Here is a 22,520-nt window from a genome sequence, read left to right on the forward strand (position 1 = left end):
TCTCTTAGAAAAGCAGCATTATTACTTTTTTTTTAAACACCTTTTTATAAAAACTAACAGACAGGATCAACAACAACAATAGAAAAATGCAATAGTTGCTTTTCAACTCAAGTGCACAGCAAATTTTCCACCCGATGAGGATACAACTGGGCCCCACATGGACATATATGCAACACAGCCCCCTCCCGACCGCGACCCGAGAGCCCTGCCTTAGAGGCGTGAAAATGCATTTCAGACTATAGCAGCACATTCAAAGGTATTTCTTAAAACCTAGTCTGATATCTAAGCTACCTAAAAACCCGCCCAGCTTCCAAGTGAGAGTCTCCCGTCGCGCAGGGAGCTAGGGAAGGGGATGAAGGGTGAAGGCACTTTCGGGAGGAGAAGAGACCAGCATCCAGGCCCCACACTGAGGAACTGCAAAGTCTTCCTCCCTCCCCATTTCCCAGCAGTTAACAATAAATTAAGCAGCCTCAGTGGGGCAGTGGAAAGCCAAGGGGATTGCACCCAAACTTCGCCCAGGAGGCTGCTCCCGAGGCGAGGACTGTCCACGCAGACAGGGAGCACATCCCCCAAGCAAGCTGAAACCCGACAAATCCCAAATCTAACGGCAACAAGAAACAAGCCCCACGTTTCCCCCTCCAAGCAGAAGCAGCCACGCCACCCCCCAGGAGCCACAGCAATCCGGCACGAAGCAATTGGGACCAAGGGGCCAAAAAGCACCTGCTCCCTCCTCCTGGACACTCGGTTCTGTCTCGTGAGCCACGCGGGCCCGTAGCACCCCAGCCCGGGGAGGGAGGTTAGGGGGGTTGTAAGGAATTTGGTCACGTAGGCAAGGGTCAGAGGCTCACTATCCATGATTGATGGCCCACGCAGGGCTGGAAATCGTCACAGTAAACACCCCCGAGGAGACGGTGAACAGCGGCCAGCCAGGCTACGAGTAACATGAACTGAGAAACGTTTTACAACTTCATTTTGGGTCCTGCTCTCCCTCCCCAGCAATTCCTGTGCCCTGCCACCGTGCAAACGGTTGCTTCACCCCAGCCACCTGCAGCAGCGAGCTCCGGCTGCCCGCTCCGACGGACGAGCGTGGATCCTGCGCCACGCTCCCAGCGAGAGGAACAAATCCTCGACAGGCGTCAGATGGAGGGGGCTGATGGATGGGTAGGTGGGATGCAGCGACGTTCCGGTGTCCAGGGCAAGGTCCTGCTGCGGCGGGGCCGGGCAGCTCTCGGGAAGGGGAGGCTGGTCACAGGTTGATGTCCGTGACGTCTGTAGGCGTGCTGGTGGGCTGGCTGGCCGGGTAAGCAGCAGTCTTGGTGGCGTTGTATTCCTGTTGGGTTTGGGATGCCTGTTTCAGGCTCTCGGCTAAGGCTGCCTCAATCTGCTCCTGACAGGCTTTCAGGCAGTCCTGCGGGAGAGAGAGAGAGAGACAAGAGGCCTCAGTTCTCTGCCACTCGGAGGTGGGAGCCTTATAAATAGCTCTGAGCAGCTGCTGGGCTATGTCTCTGGCCCCTGGAGCATCTACACACACAAGACAAAGAAGCCTTTCTCCGACAAGGGGCATCTCCAGCTTGTCTGTGCTTTAGGCCCCTCCCCAGGAGAAGCCCCACGCTCTGGTTGTCTTCTCCCCACCTCCCTGCTTGACCACATTCTCGAGGAATAGACGTTGTGCCCATAAGAGCTTCCCAAAGCATCCGGACACGTGCCGGGATGCAGCGTGTGATTTCAGCATCACGGCAGTCAGCTGCCGCTGACGACCGAGAGGGTAGAGCAGAACAGCTCTGTGCAGGCTGGTATCAACCTTTACAACCAAGACTTCCCAGATCCACGAGCGATGGCCGGCATGCAGCCGCACGGGTGCACACAGGGACCTTGGAGCCCCACCTGCCTCCCCCAGGTCCTAATTCCCAGGTCTCCCGTGATCCTGCATCTCTGTGGTCACCCACCCGCTGCAGAGAAGCTGCGTGCAGCTCTGCCTCCTCCTGCCCCTGCCCTGTCCGAGCCAGGACGAGGGGAATCCCCGCTGGGTGCCCTGGCTGCCGCATGCTCCATCACTTCGGGGATCTCAAAGGCAGCTGGACCCGACCCTCCCAGACCCAAGAGCCGCCCCAGCCACGTGTTCCCTACAACACTCCCTGCCATCAATGCTGGGTGGTTACGAGAACGATGCTGTGTCCATGTAGCTTCTCGCAAGGCTGTTACCCTCCTGCTCTCCCCCCGGGGAGCCCCGTGTGACTCACCCGCACCTCCCGGGGCCCAGGGTGCCCAGTGCGGGGGACACACCAGCCCCACAAACAGGAAGGTGCAGGGGACTGCGAGCAGTGGCATATCACTTATATTAAGAGCAAAACCCCCTCCGTTTTCTCCCCACATGAGCTGTAACCAGAGGAGGAAACTCCTCCACTTCGACACCAGAGCACCGTGACACACCAAGAGCCATGAGAGGCATCGCCAACGGGCGCACCCCAGCCCGGCTCCGACACTGCATCTCGGCTCTCACCGAGGGGTAAGAGGTGGCATTTCGCACCTTGTGGCTGGAGTCGAACTGGACACCGTGAGCGCTCGCTGGATATTGTCACACACCGAAATCTCTTACCAGGAATCTGCCGCCGGTTCTTAGAAACTGACAGAGGATGTGGCGAACGAAAATAGCAACGCCCACCTCCCCTTCCCCACACTGCTTCCCGTCAGTGCAGCCTCCAGCCCGCCTGCCCGCAGCCCCGGGGCGAGCTCGCTGCAGGGCCTCACACCACGGCCCCGGGCTCTCCGTCGGCAATTTTGGCAGAAATGCTAAAAGCCAGCATGGCCACAGGCACCCAGGCTCCTTTGCCAGCTGGCGAGTCCTCAGGGGCTACCGCAGAGGCAGCTCGGCTTGCCCCAGCCTGTGTGTTCCCTGCTCCGCAGGGCAGCCGTGCCGTGGGGCTGCGGCTCAGACACCCAGCGGGACTGGTTCTGCTCGGTGAGGGATGAGCACTGGTCCAAAGCAGCTCCAAGTCACACCCGAAGCACTGGCACAGCCAGGAACAAGCCAGCCTCAGCGCGGCAGCGCAGCTCCTGTGGGCCATGGAGCCAGCACAGCCCTGCACCGTCGTCCCCCTCCGTCCCCACAGAGTCCCCCGCACCCCCAGTGCTGCCCGGCTGAGCCTCGGCAGCTGCGGGAAAGGGATCGCCCCTCCAGTGCGGAGGCAAAGGGGAAACTGAGTCACAGCCCGGAGACACTGCAAGGCCAGGTTCAGGGAGAAGCATCAACACCGCACACACGGGAGGCTGAGGCCGGGTGCTCCCCCCGGGAGCGCTGCAGACACATCCCCAGGGCTTCCTTCTGCTAAAGGAGCTGCCGCGGTCCTGCCTTGGCTGGGGCTGTTTGTGCAGCACCTCGCACCTAGGCCGGCTGTGGGGCTGAGGAGGGAGGGGAATGGGCTGGAGGGCAGCAGAGGTGTGTTGGGCTCCATTTCGGGTCCCCTCCCTCGGCAGTGCCCCCTCTGCTTCCCACCTGTCCCCTCCACCAGCCCCGACCCAGAGCAGGTTTCAGCCTCAGCCCCATTCACCGCAGCAGCTTGAGAGCAGCTGGCTGCACTGATTCTCTCTTTAAAAAGGCTCCAGCCAACAAAAAAAACCAAAAAAACAAAAAACAAAAAAAACAACAAACCAAACCAAACAAAATCAAAGCTGCACAAATAGATCGGGACGCCCTCCTGCCCCCTCCCCTCCCTGCCTGGACAAAGCCTGGTTGCAGCCTCCCACCCGCTGCGGCATCGGCACCTCTTCCAATTCCCGGCGCTGCTGTCAGGGGACTGTAACTAACCCCGCGCCCGGCTGCCGGCATTAGCACTCGGGCAGAAGAAAAGATCAAAAGGGGCCCCTGGCAGAAGAAAGGCTCCCGATTACCTTCCTCCAGTAGGAGCGACCTGCAAATGGGGAGCCCAACAGGGGCCCCCCTTCCCTATTCAAAGGGCACTGGAGGGGCAGGCAGACGCCCCCCACCATCCCGATGTCCCCAGCGAAGTTGCTGTGACAGCATCCTGAACCGCTTTGTGCCCCCCACCCCCTTCCCACAGAGCCTGGGCACCTGCAACCAGACACCGGCAGAGGTTAGCAGATGCCGAGCCCGGCTTCTCCCTCTGCCCCATCCCACCTTGTCAAAACCTGATCCCGCCAACACCTGCCCGTGCAGGGAACAGACGTTCCCCTTTGTGCTGCTTTTGAAAAGGCTCCTGAGCTCACCCCGCTCCGCGCAGGCAGCGCTCGCTGGCCAGGAGCCGACTGCAGCCATGGGACTGACCAAGGGTGCCGCGTTTAGAGACGCTCACTCATCGCTAGGCACTCCTCAAACCAAGGTCAGCATCGTTATGAACGGCCTAATTTCCTCTCCCTCTAAGAAAAACGAGCAGCAGAAAGAGGAAGGGTTTCCACCAGGTCCAGCATCAAAACCGCTTCGCTGTTCCCCTGTGGACACTCACCACCTCCGTGCCAGTGATGCTGGCCAGCAGCTCGGTGATCGCCTCGCCAGTGAAGTCGTTCACGGAGACCGTCAGGCCGTGGATCGCCGCTCCGATACTGCCCGTCGCAATCATGGAGGGGGGGTACATGGCAAAAGTGTAGTCTAGAGCCAGGACAGGGACACAAGGGACAAAAAGAAGCAGCCTTTAGCAAGGATGCATGTGGTAAGTTCTCGGGACTGCGATTTCCTTGGAAAACTAGAGAGGGCCAGACAGAGGGGTCTCTCCAGCTTAGCAGAGAGAAATGGGGGTGATGTAACAAGAACCAAGCCGAGCACCAGAGCGGCAAGCTTCGTTAAGCTACTCCTCTGGGTCCGTCTCACCAAAGGAGTCCTGAAGATGAGGTTGCTCTAGTGACTAGAGCGAGGCAGACGACAGCTCAGATTCAGCCCTGCCTTTACCCTGTACGCCCTCCCACAGTCACAGCCTACGCGGCATGAGGGGCGGCACAGTGGCTTTGCTATTTCCTGGCACCTTCCAGGCACCCACTAAGAGACCCCAGGACCGTTATCCCACTTTGTCAGGGATAGAAAGCATGTCATTGAATGGCAAAATGCTGCTATTTGAATGACGGCAAGCATTCAGCTCCCCAGAGAGCCATGGCCTTGAAGACCAGCCCGGGGTTACCCAGCAAGCCTGCCTCAAGGCCAGCCCACCCCATCGGCAGTGGCCAGCCCACCCTCCCCAGCATCCCGGCGGGTGGTTCCAGCAGGAACAGGCACCCACCTGTGGCACAGAGGGCAATAAAGGTCTGTGCGTGTTTCTTCACCAGCTCCATCTTGTCCTTAGGCAACGGGAGGCGATGGAGGATGTGAGCTAAGAAATCATTTGCTATCACTGAGACCAGGTCCCACTTTAGCTTCTCCAGGACTAGAACCTCCCAATCCTGCAAAGTCAGACAGACAGACAGCACGTTATTCAGCAGGGCCAGGCAGAAACACCAGATTCAAGGGCAGATAAGGCCAGCGCTTGGGGAAGGGACAGTAGTACGAGCCATGAGACAGGGAAGAAAAGAGGGAACATCCCTGCTCTGCGACTATGGCACAAATCCAGCCTTGAGCTGTTGCAAAGCTGGGAGTAAAGATCAGAAGAGGAAGCAATAAATCTGGTTTCTTCTTTCCAAGGTGCGGTCAGATTAGCCTTCGACGCTCCTCTGCTTCGCAAGGTTGCTGCTACCGCCCACAGAGGAAAAAAGCAGAGCAAGGAGCAGCAGGCACACCATTCCCATATTCCTTCTCCACTCCCGAAAGGAGAGGCCAATGTCCAGGCTCCCAGGAACAATCCAGCTTGGGGCTCACACCATTACAGCAAACGGAATAGAGAAGCTCACCTCTCGGTGTGCCCCTCGGAGCTGGCCAGGGCGTTGACTCCCTCCCACAGTGGCTCCATGGCCCGTGAAGCGCAGGAGGCAATAGCTGCTCTGCGGTCAGCCCCGCTGCACAGCACGTTGAAGCGAGGGAAGGAGGGGGAAACACAGCTGAGCTTTCAGGGCTGCATCCAGACAGCCCAAGCTCCTGCGTGAGAGCTTCAGTCCCTACAGAGCGCAGGGGCTCTGACGAGGTGCTGAGGTCTTCAGCCCAACTGAGCGCGCAGCCCGACGGAGGAGGTCCCAGGCTGGGCACTAGCATTTTGGCAGAGCCTCCCCTACCCATCACGCCTCTTCTCTGCCAAGAGATCCTCCAGTTTTGCTCAGCAGAGCATCCCCAGCAGTCTCTCAGGGGGAAGAGGCACTGAACAGCCATGCTAACACCCTCCTCTCCCACCGACGCACAAGCAACAGCTCACTGGTGCTTCCCAGTTACCTGCCAGGTAGCTGCCAGCGCCTCCGTCCCATGTTGTGGTGCTCTCTCTAAGCATCTAACAGAGATTTCTGTATTACCTTCCACGAGCAATCTGCAATCTCTGTGCAATCTGCAAGCTGGGGAACAGATGGCGGGAGGGCTGGGTGCCCCCCACGGATTTCAGCTGGAGCCCGGGCTGTTCCTCTCATCTGCTCAGCCTCTCACAGGCTCTTCCAACTCTGGGCACTAGTCCTAACACCAAACAGGGAAACCAAAGTGCAGCGCAGCCACAGGCAAGCACTTGGCAGAGTCACCACCCGGCAAGTCCTAGCGTTACCAGGTGGTACCACCACGGTGGTACCAAAGCACCCATCCAGCAAGGCATAAGCGAGGGCAGCCCCACGATTAGAGCCGTAGCACAGAATTTGGGACCCCTGCATCCAGTGCCCCACTCTGCCATCACTGTCAAGGTCTACGTGACTTAGCTAGAGTAGCAGTTGAATCAAACTCAGAGGCCACACGCGTGTTGGTCCCACTGGGCTGGGCGGCTTTGATGTTACGTCTGGGTACGACGGTGCCACGGACAGAGCAGCCTCAGGAGAGGCGAGCGCAGTGCCTTCCCAGCATCGTTTCCCTTCCCATCCCAGCAGGAATGCCCACACCCAGCAGCCCGAGCCTCTCTGCCGGTCCCAATTCCCCCACGTCCCGAGCCACAGCGTAAGATCTCTGCCCCCCAAATTTCTCCCGTCCTCTGGATCGGCAGCAAATCTGCCTTCAGCAAGAGAGCCCAGGTATGCCAGAAAGGCCACAGAAGATGCCCCCATGGCTCTCCTTCCCGCTAGCGGAGGGGGACAGTGGCCCTGCAGGTGTGCTGGGAAAGGAAAACACCCTGCAGGAGCTGAAGCTCCAGGTTTGGAAGGACAGAGCTGAATTGGGATTTGTATCAGATATCTCCATTTCAGGGCCTAGTCCTACCCAGCAGAATATCTATTCTTTTTCCGAGCAGTCTAGGATTACGAGGTCAATGCTGCCCACAGACGTGCCACAGGGCTGCCAGGACAGATGGATTGGAAGAAGTGAGTTTTTTTTCATAAGGGCAGATCTTCATTTTCTCTCTTTTTTTTTTTTTTTTTTTTTTTTTTTTAAATCCACTCTTTCCCCTTACACAACAATACCAGTTTTAAGTTGCTTAAATGAGCAGCATTGCTCAACCTGCTCCAAACCCCCCATGAGGCCAACTGCACCATTTGCCATTTCACAGCCTGCACTTCTCCAACCAGAAAGCGCTGCTCCGCTAGCACACGCTCACTAGTCTCCCATATGGATGGCCAGCCTTCCTATATTTTTAAGCCAAATCCACAGGATAAAAGCAAGAAGAAACCTAGCAATGAGCTCCAAGGCCTGAGGATCGCAGCGCGGATCACCGAGGGTGCCTGGTTCAACAGGGGGATTGGAACAGAGGTGAGAGATCAGGTTTGGGTAAAAAGAAGAAAAAACAGGTAGTGCTGGCTACTGGTTAAACTGCAGCACCGCAGCACGGTGACACAAGGGAAGAGCCGCTGGAAATGGAGAGCTCTGTGTGTCTGGAACCCCCCAAGGGCAGCAGGCTGCGAAAGGCGGCTGCTTCCTCGTGTGTGAGCCCACTGCCTTGGGAAGGGGCACAGGACACCAACGACACCCGCGGGCGAGAGGCCAAGGCAGCTCCAGGCGGACTTCTCCCCGCGAGACGGGAGCGCGGCCCTTTTGCAGACCCAGGGTGAAGATCAAAAGCAGGACCTGGAAATTGCTGCTCGCAAAACAAACCCAAAAGTGATCGCTACACCCGAGAGGGGAGGTCCTGAGCACAGAGGGGACACCAGCCCAGCATCACCTGGGCTCTTGCTCCTTGCTTTTCTAACCAGAACTGCAAGCCAGCTACTGGGAGTCACTAGGGACAGCTGGTGTCCACACTGGTGTGGCAGAGCGCCTGTCCCTGCTGGGACGCGTTTTGTCCGGAGCAGATCCAGGGTGCAAGTCAGCTCAGCTGCGAGACCTCACCTGGGACAAGCTGGCTCCTGCCGTACCAGGACTGATCCAGGACAACAGCCCGTCCGTTCGCAATGCACAAAAGCAGCTCTTTTCCAGCTAGCACAGAGGTTCATCGTCTTCTTAAAAACCTCTTTCTTACAAAAGGCCTGATCCCGAGACCCCGCCGGCACTGGAGATGCCAGCTGAAGGCGACAGGCGCCAAGGACTGTCACCAGCTCACAGGATTTAGCTCAGGGAAGCCTCTCTCCTGCCAAACCACCCTGCTCCTCGCTTCGCTCCCGCTAACCCTGGGGACTTCCCGCTCTCAGAGCGGCATGTCAGAATCTCTGAATCACTTTATCTGTGGAAGAAGCAGAACAAAAGGCTGCAAGAGATAGGCAAGCAGGTTTGCAACAGCAGCACCACTCAGTATAGCAAACATCCTTTTCCTGGCATTTTATTTTGCACCTAATTGAATCAGTCTCTGCCTGGCTAATGAAAGAGAGGAAGAAAGTGGAAAATGTTCCTTTGTTTCTCCAGCTTGCGGAGCCCACCCTCCTCATGGAAGGGCTGCAGGCTGCCAGCGCTGCCCACCGCACATCCCATAACCGGCAGCGCACCAGGTCCCCTTCTGCAAGATCCCCCAGGGCAGAGCTCCCCACCCTTGGCCAACATCTATGGGGCTGGAAATTGCACAGCAGCTGAGCTTCCCCTCTGCAAGCTGGCTCACTTGATCTCTCCCGGCTGCATCCCACAAAAAAGATTAAAAAAAAAAAAAAAAAGGCAAGGAAGGAAAGCAGCGACCATTTCCCATCGCCTCCCCTGCGCTGCCAAGGTGATCTCAGAGCACAGCCCGGTTGCAGTGAAACAGCCTCAAGCCCCCGGTTGCTGTCTCCGCACCCTCTCACTAAGACAGACCCGAGTCACGAGCAGAGACTGTTTTACTCAGTTTACAGCTCTGCAAACGTAGACTGGGACGCGAGAGTCACACCAGCTTCTCTCCTTTTCATGTAGTGACAGCCACTGTACATCAAGCTCTACCCTCAGCGACACCCACACACCCCCTATGCCTACAAGGAGTCGGTAAACCTCTCTGGCGAGGCCACGCAGGGAGCGGAGAGCCCAGCTCCTCTCTGCAGCAGCCCTGTCTGCAGGAGAGAAGGAAGTTGCGCTCAGTTTTGTCACTCAAGTCGATAAGGTACCATTTGACATTATCACAGACTCGATGAGACACCAGCAAAGGGGGAGCAGGCTGCACTCTGTTGTGCTCACGAGCTGACTCAAAAGGAAGGTGGAAAGAGCTGCTGGTGTTGCCGCTGGCCACCCACCCTACCCAGCAGCTGAGACACAGCTACAGAAATGAGCAGCCATGAAAGTCCATTTGCAAATAGGAAATCTGGGGTAAACGTTTGTTTCCACCCCCTGAGCAGAGTTCAAGACTGGATGTCAAGGGTAAAGGTGCCAACTTCAGATGCAGAAACGGTCACGTGTAGCCGACCCATGCAACAAGCAGAAAGTAAAAGAGTAAAACATAAGCATGTCGTCTCTAAAGTCAATGCTCAATCACAGTGAACATCCCTTTCTACTCAGCTATTCTCTCTCTCTCTTATTCTCGCTCCTCATGGCCCCCTGTCACTGCTGCTCCCTTCATTATCTGCCTGCTGCCTTGACCCTGCTGAAGGTCTTTGCTAGGAAATACCTGGCAGTTTGCAAAACTGTCCTCAGGTAAAAGATCTCAGAGGCAAGACAGTGTGTTAGGGGCAAACCAGGCAGATGACAGAGACCTACAACTGCTCTCCCCAACCTCCAAGCAGCTGAACACCCTTCTCTTGCACAGGCCAGAAAAGCCTTTATTAAAAAAAAAAAAAAAAAAAAAAGAAGGTAGGTTAGATAACGCCCTTGACGGAAATCCAACTTCCTCCAAATGGACAAGTCCCTCGTTGCATCATTTCCTTCTCCCTAGAATAACTTCATCAAGATTTTGTTTCAAATGTGTCCTTTCTGAACCGCTGAGCTGGTGCCAAGCATCCCTGCAAGAGAAGGAAGCAAACCTACTGGGAAAGGGAGCCAGCTTCCTCCGAAAGGCCAGGGAGGACAGGCTGGAAGCTGAAATGGCACCGATCCACGAGAAGAGGCCAGGATGCACCATTGTCCAAACCTTGATGAAGAAGCTCCCCTTCCCCTCCCCACCCTCTTCCACTGCAAGATTGTGAAAGAGAAGTAACATTACCACGATTAGCACAGAGGAGGAAAACAGCAGCTCACCCTGGTTTTGTAATCAGGGTATTAACTCTTGTCAGGTCCCAGAGCAAAGACAAATCCTTCACCTATCTTCACATGTTACCTCTACTCCCTCTTCACAGTGGAGAGCAATGGGAGACTGGAGTGGGATCTGCCCCAAAAGAGGGTTAAACATCTACCAAAAGCAAGCCTTGGGGCGGGCAGGGAAAGATGACCACCAGATCATGGGCTACAGAGCATCTCCTGCTCAGACATCTGCAAATGCCTCAGCACCTCTCCTCAAGGGCCGTGACTGGTTTGTGATGCCTCCTGCTCGGCCTTTTGGCTAGCACCCATTACCAGGATTAAACCCCTCCACTGCCGAGGGCTCAGCACTATCCCCTTGGGAAAAAGAAAAGGGATGATCCCCAAAATGAAGCCATTCTTGTCCACCTCAACTGCATATCAATTACGGAACACAACGATGAAAGAGTTCTGTGCCAACTGTCCGGCTGCGCCTCGCGTTGTGAGAGCATCCCGGGATCCTGGTGGGGACAAAAGTACAGGAAAGGAGAACTCCAGCATCGAGATCTGCACCATCAGGAGTGGGCCACTGGCGGCAGAGAGCGCTTTCCTCCTTCATCTCCCGCCCCCCGATGCTGCCAGAAGGGAAGATGAATATTGTGGCACTTTTTAGCCACAGCTTCCTGCTGACAAACCTCTGGGGGGAACAAAAAAAGACTCCGAGAGAGGAGGCATTAGCATTTCGGTGCGAGAGGGAAGGAAAACCTCCAGGGATGGTGCAGAGGCTCTGCCCACCACCCACCTGCGCATCTCCTAACTGTTCTCCTTCGGAGGGGGCTTGCTGCAAACAAAGTTCAAGATTCAACTGAAAAAAAGCAAACCCTCACCAAGAATAAATCAACACACAAACCAGAAGGAAATACAGCTGGGATCCAAAGGAGATACGCACAAGGTGCCCACCAAGTCCATTTCCTTGTAGCCCACAGTCCATGCTACAGAAATCCCTAGCATTTGCTGTGATGATCCCCCCTAGTCTGCAGGGATGGTGACAGCAGGACTGCCTCTAAAGTCTGGATTGGAGAGGGAGGCAGAGGTGAAGTGTGGCAGTAAGTTCACCTTCCTGCAACCCCTATTCCTGCTGGACAGAGAGCTTGTCCTCTGAAGGGACAGAAAGCTGACACTGGCCCACAAAATGCATTTTGATCAGCTTCACACCCCTGAGAACATGGAGAGCACCGTCCTTGCTTTGAAACGCAGCCCGCTTGCCTACAAGACAACTGTTAGGCACCTTCTGCTCGGCTCGCTGCCCCTGCAACAGCAGCAACTTCTGTTGGTCCAGCAAAAAAGTGAATGCAACCCAATTCCCATTCCCTCACGCCTTTTTTTTTTCCAGCTAAACGTTACCCCCCCCCCCCCTCATTATCACAGGGCCAACAGGAACCCTTCCGTTAGAGACTGGGATTTGCTTCATGTGATGGATGCCAGTCCTGGGAAGATACCCAAGCTGGATGAGAAGGTGCTCTCAAGGATGAAGCTTTACTGACAAAGCTGGAGAAAGCCTTTGCACACAAAGATTTTACGGCAGCCGCCCGCAGCAGGATGCTGCAGCACGACCACAGCTCAGCATCCAGAAAAAAAGCCCCAGCAGTATGTTTCCTCTGTGCATTCCCATCCCTCACCACTACTCATGGTAACGATCCACATACTTTTTCCGTGAGTGCTACTTAAGGCAACAACCACCCACAAATGACTACAGGGAGAGAGGTATGGAGGTGAGGGGATTTTCCCCAGCCTTCACTGGCACTTGGAAAAACCATGTTCATACTAGAGTTCCCCAGTTACCAGAACTGCCTTCCGATTCACACCTGAAAGTTTTGTGGGTTCACTCCCCACCCTGGGGACAAATCACACTCAGATCATCTCACCCACCCCGGACCAAAAAAAAAAAAAAAAAATAGGTATTTAATAAGGCGATGACTAACCCTGAGAAATTCTCGTAGACAAACCGTCTCCAGGGATGTTTGGCCACCTCGCTTCCAGTAACGTTTCCTCCCGAGGGCTCTGCTCTACCAGCACTGAAGGCCCCCCCAAGAAAAGGGGTTCTCCAATTTCCTCCCCCATTGGCGAAGTTGAACTCAGGAGTTTCGGATCTTTGCGTTGAACTTTTATCAGACAAGGAAACGCCTTGCCTTTCAAAGCCTACACAGCTTCTGCCTGAGTGCACAACGGGAGAGGCAAAGTAGCCCCGCTTTAACTCAAGGGCGCAGAGCAGGAGCTGGGCAGCAGCAAATTCCCACTTATTTCCATCACCTTGGCAGCACTGTCAGCCTCGACGGTACAACCCAGCCAGCTGGATCCCAGGTTGGAAAAGCTCCCACCCCTTTTGCTAGTTACCTCTCCACTTAAGGCTTCGTTTTTCCTAGTGGTGTGAAAATGCACCTCCCACGCCATGCCCCTTCACAGCCGGGGCAAGTCAGAGCCACACGCCTCAACGGCGGCCCCCGCCTCGTGCCCCACCGGCTTGGCAGAGCCTTTGTTCTCCAGAGCTGTCACTCAAGAGCAAACTCAGCGTGGCAGCTCCACGCGGGCAACGAGCGCTTAAGGCACAAGGAGCTTTCTCTAAAACCCAGAGGTGACCGAGCTGTTTCTCGCAGAAGGGAGCGAGTGTCTGCCCAGGATGGAAAGGTCTCCACCAACAGACATCACACCCACCAGGGCAAGGAGGTGAGAAGGTGGTTGGGGAATGTAGAGGAAGGTGAAGACATGGGAGAAAGAAAACAGGAGAACCCAGAGACAGGTATGCTGCCAAGTAGCAGGATGCCAGAGATAAGAGAGCCGGGGAGGAGGTGGAGGACTCTTTGAGATAGGGGTGGTTACCACGAGCTGCTGAGGCGTGATGGAGTTGTCTGTGTAAATGCAGAGTTTCTCCACGGTCAAGGGCATGGTTTCTCGCAGCTTGGAAGCCAGGAGCATGCAGACCGCTCCCAGAAGCTGCAAGTGGTTTTTCCTCACGGGGACTGACGACAGGTAGCGATCCACATAATTCATGGCCAAGGGGAAGACCTCTTCTTCACACTTCTGCTCCTCGCAAACCTGACAAAACCCAATTACAAAAATAAAAAATAAAAGGAAGTTTTAATCGGCACCAGGACTGCCCAGATCCTGCCTGCACCACAGCTTCAAAGCTTCTGGTCATGATGGTGTTTCACACATATCTGCAGGGCTTTGAAGGCACCTTGGTGCTAGCACATAAGTTCGCTACAAGTGTTAAGCCTATGACTTCAGCAGGATTACACCAACAACAAGTCTGACCAATGCTTTAAGACCTTATCTTCCTGTGGAACACTGCAGAACTTATGTGTAGCTACAAGGAGCGCACAAATAAGTTAAGACCAAAATTGCTGTATTTGGCCCCCTTTTTTAGTGTCCCCTGTTAGGGATGTCTCCAGCCAGCTCTACAGCAAAGCTGCCATTTTCTGTTCTGTGGAGACTGAGGACCTCTGGAGAAAATGAGCAATTCTAGCGTATCTCCAGCTGGAGACCTAATAGGGCAGGATCCATAGCCACTTTGGCAACTCCACCTTAAGCGGTCCAGAGACATGAGAAGAATCAATGGCAGAGCCTGAAAGCCCTCCTCCCTCAGCCACACTTGTACCACAGCCACAAACAGGATCCAGGAGCTGTGAATTTCAGTCCTCTGCTCTTATCTCTCAACCAGTATCAAAACACTGGTCATATTTAACTTCCTTCTTTCAACACAACCATAAAAATATTGAGGTTTCTCTTCATACAGCAGCAACCACCACCATTCTGCTTCCAGCAGCGACTGCCTCCCCGTGCACGCTGCCATAGCGCCGGGGACACCGACACGCACGGTCACGACAACTGCCAAGTGTCATCCACTTCTTGACTGCCCTTAGGGCTGCACAGGAACAGGCTCCAAAGCAACATTTATCTAACTACCCTTCTCAGAAAGGGAATTGCAGAAACAGAACAATAATAGCAGGGGCGGGGGGGAAAACCCTTTAAAAAAGCAAGATGTTCATTATTTCTTTTGACAGAAGCAGGCAGCTTCTTGCAACAGCGGCCGGGTGGAGAGCAGGCAGGCTCGATCCCAAGTCATTTGTCCTTTGCAGAAGCTGTTCTTTCTTTCTCTCTTGAGACTGTTCGCTCTGACCATCTCATGAAGAGGCCCACGAGATTTCCCCCACTGAACTGTATCCCGCAGAGAGCCGCATTCATTTTTAATTTAGGGAAGTAAACGGTAGTTATATTATTTTCCCCTTTTAACCAGGCATTTTCAGCCCCATTCAGAAAACGCAAGTCCCCAGCCTGGCGGCTGCATGGCTGAGCTCTCTACCCTGAAGTTTTGGGGAGCAGGGTGCGAACGGGGGGGTCGGACAGCAGCGTGCCAGCACACCACCAGGGTGGGGTGAGTGGGTGCGGGGGGTGGATCTGCTCCTCCTGCATGGGGCAATCGCATCTTCTAGCGCAGCCAGCGCTCGCATACTGCCCCGCTGCAGACTGCATTCCTTACCCGCCTCTGGACCCTCCACGTGCCTCCCCGCCGGCGTACCCCCCCCTCCATACCGGAGACCTGACCTCCGGCGCATACCAAGCCCTGGGACTTCAGGGCTGTCCTGCCCCCTGGATTGTCCCTTGCACCCCAGCCCGAAGGCGACTCCCCTGAACCCCCCCAAGCGAACAGGGCTCGGGTGCCTCTGCCCTGCGCTTCCCCCCGCCGCCAGCTCTCTCCCGCCGGAGCAGGAGCGCGCACGTTTGCAAGCGCGGACGGCGGGGAAGGAAAAGTGCCGGTGACCGGGCAGAGAGCCGGAGCTGCCGGCGGGAGAGGAGGCAGCAGGGCGTCCCGTACCTCCAGCATCCAGAAAGCCAGCATCTTCCGCATGTAGGGCTTGATCTCCCGCTGCACGCAGTGAAAGTAGGAGACGCGGGGACTGTAACGTTCCTCCTGGCTCAGCAGGTTCTGCAGCACCCGCCGGTCCCCTAGGAGCTGCGGGTCGCGGCCGGCGCGGGGAACGCGGGGGACGGCTTCCACGCAGAGCAGCTCCATGAGAGCGGGCAGAGCGAGCGGGCGAGCAGGGCAGGCAGGGCGGGCAGGGCAGGCAGCCACCCCGCCGGCTCGGCTGCAGCCGCCGCGGGACGCCGGGAACTGGCCGCTCTCCCGGGGAGGGGCGGAGCCGCCGCCCACCCCGGGGCGACCCGCCGAGCCCGGGCGGCCCAGGACGCGCCGAAAGGGCGGGGACACAGCCGCCTCTCAGCCAATCCGCGAGCCGAGCGGCAAAGACGCGCCGAAACCGGGGCTCTGACCACGCCCCCTCCCCCGGGGGCGGGGCGAGAGGCGCGCCGGCGGGCTGACAGCACGTGGGGCGGCCGCGGGGCGCTGCTGCCATGTTGGGGGGGGAGACGGGACCGGCCGCCTCCGGGGCTCGCCCCGTCCCTCCGCTGCGGCACCGGTCACCGCACGTTGCCCCCCGGCACCCCCTTCTTTTCCAGGGGCCGCCCCCCGGTGCGCAGCTCCATGCAAGGCCAGCCAGGCTGCCCAGGGACAGTCCCGGGGGTTGCAGGGAGGTTGCCAATCCAATCTTTACAAATTTCTAGGAGTAATTTTTTTAGTATTTAGTCCTATACCTTTTGTGTGTGTGTGTGTGTGTGTGTGTCTGGCCGAAGTCCTTCAAGGCTATGAAAATTAATCAGCTGCGTACATACTTGGAGGGGGTCGGTACCGAGCCTGCTGGCTTCCAAAAGTTACCCTGGTGTTACTACTGGTGCAGCTGGGTGGGAGATAGCAACCTCAGTGTCTGCTGAGATAAGGGTTTGTCAGGCTGGGCTGGTTTTTCAGAATAATTTAACAATTGTTTGGAAATACCTTTGCAAATTGTACACTGAATGGCTACTTACTCTAGGAATTTTAAAGTCTTCTGACTAAGTTTGCACTGTGACTTACACAGTGTAGTATTTGCTCTGCACTGGTATTGGAGTCTGCTTCTAGTTGACCCAGCAGTAATTGCTTTCTGGTATGGGAAGTTGAAGAAAACGGGCTGTAATTCTGTGCTCTGATACTTGTTGCTGGCTACAAACCAGCAATGCCTTGACTTTGCTAGTGCCAATGGGAAGGGTCAGAAAACAGTATAAAATGTACAACAGATTTTCAAATGGGAAGGGGGAACGGGTTGCCTTCAAGCTTGCAAATTAAAAGCTCCACCCGAGTTGAGAGAATTCGCTCAGGAGGTCCATTTTTCATGAAAGTTCCCCAAACCAGTTGCGAAGGCAACGTGCCCGAATGGCATGACCTGCCTGTATAAGCTTCTTCGCCACAGGGATGGTACCGCAATGTGGCATTTGCAGCAGCAGTTGGAACTGAATCACCAATGTGAGAGGTGGGAAATACATTTCAGACCACCAACATCTGTCTCTGCTACATTGCACCATTCTGTGCCAATTCTGACTGCTCTGCCGTCCGAAATGAAGCGCCTCAGCAGTACACACTCCTGTAACACTCCATTGCACGGGGCTGTATATTCCATCTTACAGTGCAGTATTGCCGGGCTGAGAGCACGATACAGGGAATGGGATGGCAACAAATTCAACTCATAGCAATAATCCATACCTGCAGTCCTGGGGAGAAAGCTGCTCCTGTTCGGAAGGGAACAGAGCAATGGAATTTGTAGAAATGGAGGACTTTGGGGATGCGGTATCATACCAAGGGGACTCAGGTGGAACACCTCTGACCAGTTCTGCTGGAGTATTCCTCAGTATATACACTTGTATGTATTTTTAGGCTAAGGAACAAAGAACCAAAGGAGCTGAGTGACTTGCCACAATAGCTACTCCCCGCACACAAGCCACTTCTCTGTGTGCCATTTTGACACATTTAGTACTTTTTTCTTGTATTTTCATTCATCTAAAGAGTCTTTTAATGAAGAACAAACATACGAAGTTAATAAACATAAGTAAAACAAGACTGAAGCCTTTGTTCTCTCAGCTCAGGATTTTTTTTTGTGTTGAAAATGAAAAACATCTTTTTGATCAGAGGTTTAGAGGTTCAGAATACTACTCATGACAGTGAACACAAAGGTCACATACATAACACACATTTGACATGCTGGAATCCCATTCCTACACTTGTACAGATGGCTTTCATTTTCTGCAAGGTATCTGATACATTGCAAATTTTTAATGATGCCATCAGCGTTGATTTGTTGTGCTGAACGCCCTGAGAACACCATACAGCATGGTGAAGCGGAACTGAAGAACAGAAAGGGGGAGAGACTTAGATCAATCCCATCCCTGCCTTAAAATGAAAAAGAGGAATTTTTGTAGGTGAGATGAGATCCCCAAATCCCTTTCCCAACTAACTTACTTTCACCTTACAAATAAATCTTCCAGTGGTGTGGGCAAGAAATATTTGAGGAATCTATGGGAGAGATTTCTGTGGACCAGTCAGCTGGTTTTAATCCGGGATGACCCCCCCCTGCTCCACTCCCCCACTCTTTCATTGTGAGCAGCATCCCCCATTTGTGCAGGGGAAGAGAAGGGCCCCATGTCCCACATTTTTAGTAAAAATAGACAGCAGCTATTTTCTTTAGTCAGGCAAAGGGAAACCACAGCACTGGGTTCTTGGTCCTTCTGGTTTCTGGGCTGTGCCTTTTGAAATTGAAAGTTTCAGGCCCTTTCATGGTCTTTCTCCTGTTTCCCAGTGTCTGCACGGTGGTTCTGACACAGCCCTTCGGCTGGAGCTGGGCTCGGTGGCAACCGTGGGCCATCGGACACGGAGAGGAAAAATGAAGCCTGTTGCATAAGAAAGTGTTCCTTCCAGATGATGACTTGGCAAAACTGATGCCTCTGCAAGCCACATTATCAGGCTAGAAAAGCAAATTACAGACTGCAGGCATCTTAAAAAGCCTATTGTGTGGGTGTGCGGAGGGAAAAGAGAAAATTCCAGGAAAACCAAATTTTGGTCACTGCTGTCCATAGATAGTCAGCTTCCTGGCTTTGGCAAGAGAGAGCACAGCAATATTAAAAAAAGGAAATTCCTTCAGAGTAAAAATTAAAAAACCTGATGGCCTCCGGACTTCCAGGATCTCGAACCAGCAATGTTATTCTTTGCTGACTCATAAAAGGGGCTCATATTTTCGGTATGCTGATGATGAATTAAAAAGAGTGACCAGCAGCTGGAGATTTTAAAGGGGCAATGCAGATGCAGGTCTGATTCCGATGGGCATCTGGTGTCACACGTGGGCTTGGGTCGAGACTAGTGCCATTTATCGGGATGGCCATTCAATAGGGGCATATCCGTAAGCTCTTCTCTGCAGAAAGTCTTCATCCGTGTCATTTTGCACCAGCAGTGGGCCTGGCCCCAAAGGCTGTCAACAAACATGATCAGTACCTTCTCTACGGTGGTTTCTATTTCATATCATCTACCTTGTGTCCAATTTTGATCTACCAAGAGCTAAGCCATCCTCTTCCTTGGTCATACTGCAACTACAGCGTCATCAGTGACATCAAAATGAAACTGCTTAACGTACATGAAGGACCTGAAATCCAAATCCAATGAGCAAATAACTATATAACTTGCTGTAGGAAATCCCCAAAATAAAATGAAAGAACAGGTACCATTTTGTGCGTGTGTGAGAAAGAGCGAAGACAATATTTCACACTTTCCGGTTGGAGGATTTCAAAACACTTCAAACGTCTTAATCTGTTATATTTCACATCCAGTTTTCCCTGAAGTGGAGAGCTATTGCAACCATTCCCAGCAGGAAAGAGCAAAGGCTGTGGCATGCGAGGGCTAGCAAAGCACGCTGTGGCAGTTTGGTGTCACAGTCTGTGCTTTGCCACAAGTCCCCACCGCTTTTGAAGGAGATGGTCCAGTTTACGGTCCATCATATGCACTTCAAGTGCTGATAGAGATGGACCAGGACTAGCGGGTCAGGCTGCGGGGTGCAGCAGCCGAGGAGCGCACAGCTTCATCTGCTGACCCGGCGGCAGCAGCAGGGCAGATTGCTGCAGGGATGCGGCACGCCGGCCCACGGCAGATGTTTGCTCCAGTGCACATGAATCGGAGCCCGCAGGCACAGGGAGCTGAGGCATCTTCCCGGTTCATTCAGCCATCCCCTGGCCCAGCGGGCAGGAGAGCTGAGGATTTCCTGGTCTCGGTCCCACGCTTACACACAAGCCTGCTGTCTCCCCCCGTAGCTGGCTCTCTCTCCTTTCTCAGATCTTATTCATTCTTAACTTTAAAAAAATGCTTTCACTGAATTGAAGGAAAGTTTGGTCGAGTACAAGTTTAACATTTGACCCAGGGGACGGGTTTCCTAATATCTTTCCCATTACTGGCAACCACTGCATTCCCTTTCCTCTGACTTGGTCAGACTTTTGAGTACAACTAATTCGTTTGGAGTGACGTCATCTGAATACTGAATCTCAGCAATCCTTAGATATATCCAGTAGTGATATACATGAGAAATCTGAAGAAGAAAGTTTGCTGCTTCAAAGGTGAAAATATAGATTTTTTTATTGACTTAAATCCCCTTATTAGAGCAGCTTTTGGTACAGTTTGGACTAATAGTCTATTTAAACAAAAATAAAAGTGTGACTGTTGATACTGTTTGGGTTTATGCTATATCCATTGCTTCTGTATCTCAGCATGCCTGTTACTGGGATATGTATCAATTTAATAACGAGTTCCTTAACCAGGATTATTAAAGGAGAGAAACAGTTGGATGTAGGGAAGCCCTCTGCTTAGGTGGCTTCCAAAATGGAACCAAGAAGTGATTGGAAAGGGGTATAAATGGATGAAAATAGACACATTTGTAAACATGCACGTAGCAAGCAATTCACTACATCTTTTGGCAAATCATTTAGAAGAAAAATTCCAAAGTGGCTATGGCTTTGGAGCGTCTCCCTTTCAGAGCAGCGGGGCCAGATTTGGCTCCAGTGGAGCCAGCCCAGTTTGCCCCAGCTAACAATTTAGGCTAGCAGAGAATTAAATGCAGTTTCACCTGGCTTTTATGAAAAGCATTAGAAAACGTTTGTCTTCATCTGTCATTTTAGCAGCTGTTTTCTGCCTTAGTTTCCTTTTGCCAGCGAAATCTAAAATTAAATCACATTTTCATTGACTCAAACTCATACCATAGTGAGCCATCCCCAGGTGAATAGTCAGTTTTGCTCCCAAATCAGGCATTTTAGAAACCAGCCAATTCAGCTGGTAAAGATTGAAAGAAAGACCATAGAAAAAAATGCAAAGCTGAAACCAATCAATTTCAGAAAGCAAACTGGGCTTGGAAAGCCCCCAGTTGTGATATATTTAGTTCATTTCAGGGGATTATCTGTGGTCGCCAATTATGCAAATTGTTAAAAGATACTGCCCTGAAATTTTACATATAAAATACATCTTTTTTACAACACCCTTCCCTTGTCCATCCTTCCTGCCCTTTCCTGCCCTGCCCTGAATTGATCTTGTTGCCTTCATCTTGCGCACCCCATTCGGTAGATTAGATGCGTTTGGGTTTTTCTAAGAATTTTTGGTTGCATGATATTTTTCATTTGATGTGGCAAGCCCGGTGCCTAGCGCCTGTTTGCCAACACAAACTGCCAGTCAGCGAGGCAGAGCCAGCTCAGGGCTTCTCAGCAGTGCAGGCAGAAAGGGAATTTGCCGTGGCTGGAGTGGAGAAAGGATGAGTCCTGCCTGGGGAAGTGAGGAGGAAGGGGGGACCGGCTCAGCTGGAACAGGAGCAGGGAGAAAGGAAAAATCCTTGAAAGCTGGGCTTGGTGCTCCTGCTGCAAGAAGTTGGGTCTGCTATGGGATGAGGCTGTTTGCAGCACCTCAAGCGTGCATCCTGGCCATTCACTGCACGATGGCACCCAGCCATGTTTTCCAGGACCCCACAAAGCCAAGCAGGCAGCAGAATCATGGCAGCAGGGCTGGAGCCAGCCAGCGCTCCTGAGGAAACGGGGGGATGATAGACCGGGCACTGGACTGGCAGGCAGGATGGCTGGATTTTAATCATGGCTTGGCCAGGTGGTAAATGGGGATGGAGACTGGGCAGGTCTCTGCCCAAGTCTGGACTAGGAGGATTGTTCCCTTTACACAGGGGCAGAGGGGATCATGTCAGGACAGGGCAGAGCGTGGGCTCAGAGGGGATGTGCCACCCCGCCGATGGCACTGCAGTGACAATACTGCAGGACCGAGCTCTGGGGCGCCAGCGATGGGCAGGCAGGAATCTCGTCAGATCAGTCGAGTCGGTGGTAGATTTGGTTTCTTGGAGGGGGGAGGACTATGCTGTGTGCATATGCATGTGACTGTTTTTTGGGGGTAGAAAGAAAATGATTGATATCCCACTGACTTCCCCCGCTTGTGGTGCACCTGGCTTGCTGTCACCTTCCAGCACAGGCTGAGTGTACTCTACAGGGGCTTTGAACTCGAGGCAGCCCTTACAGGCGAGAAGCCTTTACCGTGAGCTTGCTGGCTGCACTCGCTTTGCCCTTGGTGTAACTGAAAGGAAACATCTTGCACCGACCCCACATCAGCCCCGAATATGCCTACGCAGCCAGCGGGCGCCGAGCTGCGCTGCTTTCACGTCCAGCACGGCCGCTGTGCCTGTGCGTGGCAGACCCTCCGCTCTGACACCCCAGGGACCATCCCAAAGCTCACCATCTTTGCTGCCAACCTGGCTTTACCGCTCTAAGCCAACGCATGCAAAGCATACGTGTCCTCCCCCACCTAGGCAGTGAAGAAGGACGCTCATCCCTCCAGTTCAAACTGCAAAGCCAAAGAAAGACAATTGTAAGGACCTACAAACCACCGTGATTAAGTACAGGCAAAGGGGAATGTCACCCCCCTGTATTAATAAGTGGAAATAAAATACGATCCACACAGCAGCACAGCCGTTGTGCAGATAACCTGCAGCACTGAAGACAAGTCTCCTTCTCTACATATTACACTATGTTCCCAGAACAACTTTCCCTG

General features: G+C 53.7%; 1 protein-coding gene across 1 annotated transcript; it reads right to left on the minus strand.

Annotated features, from left to right (window-relative positions):
- Positions 1-1,246: 1,246 nt before the first annotated feature.
- On the minus strand, positions 1,247-15,659 carry CCND3 (cyclin D3; the record flags this gene model as incomplete). The annotated part of the gene is made up of 5 exons (XM_082494564.1): positions 15,405-15,659; positions 13,409-13,624; positions 5,226-5,385; positions 4,461-4,603; positions 1,247-1,408 (listed from the first exon to the last, which is right to left on the minus strand). The coding sequence occupies exons 1-5, from the start codon at positions 15,600-15,602 to the stop codon at positions 1,247-1,249; spliced, it is 879 nt and encodes a 292-aa protein (XP_082350690.1). The 5' UTR covers positions 15,603-15,659.
- Positions 15,660-22,520: the final 6,861 nt, after the last annotated feature.

Source organism: Vanellus vanellus (assembly GCF_965231255.1).
Source record: "Vanellus vanellus genome assembly, chromosome: 23".
Taxonomy (NCBI): Eukaryota; Metazoa; Chordata; class Aves; order Charadriiformes; family Charadriidae; genus Vanellus; species Vanellus vanellus.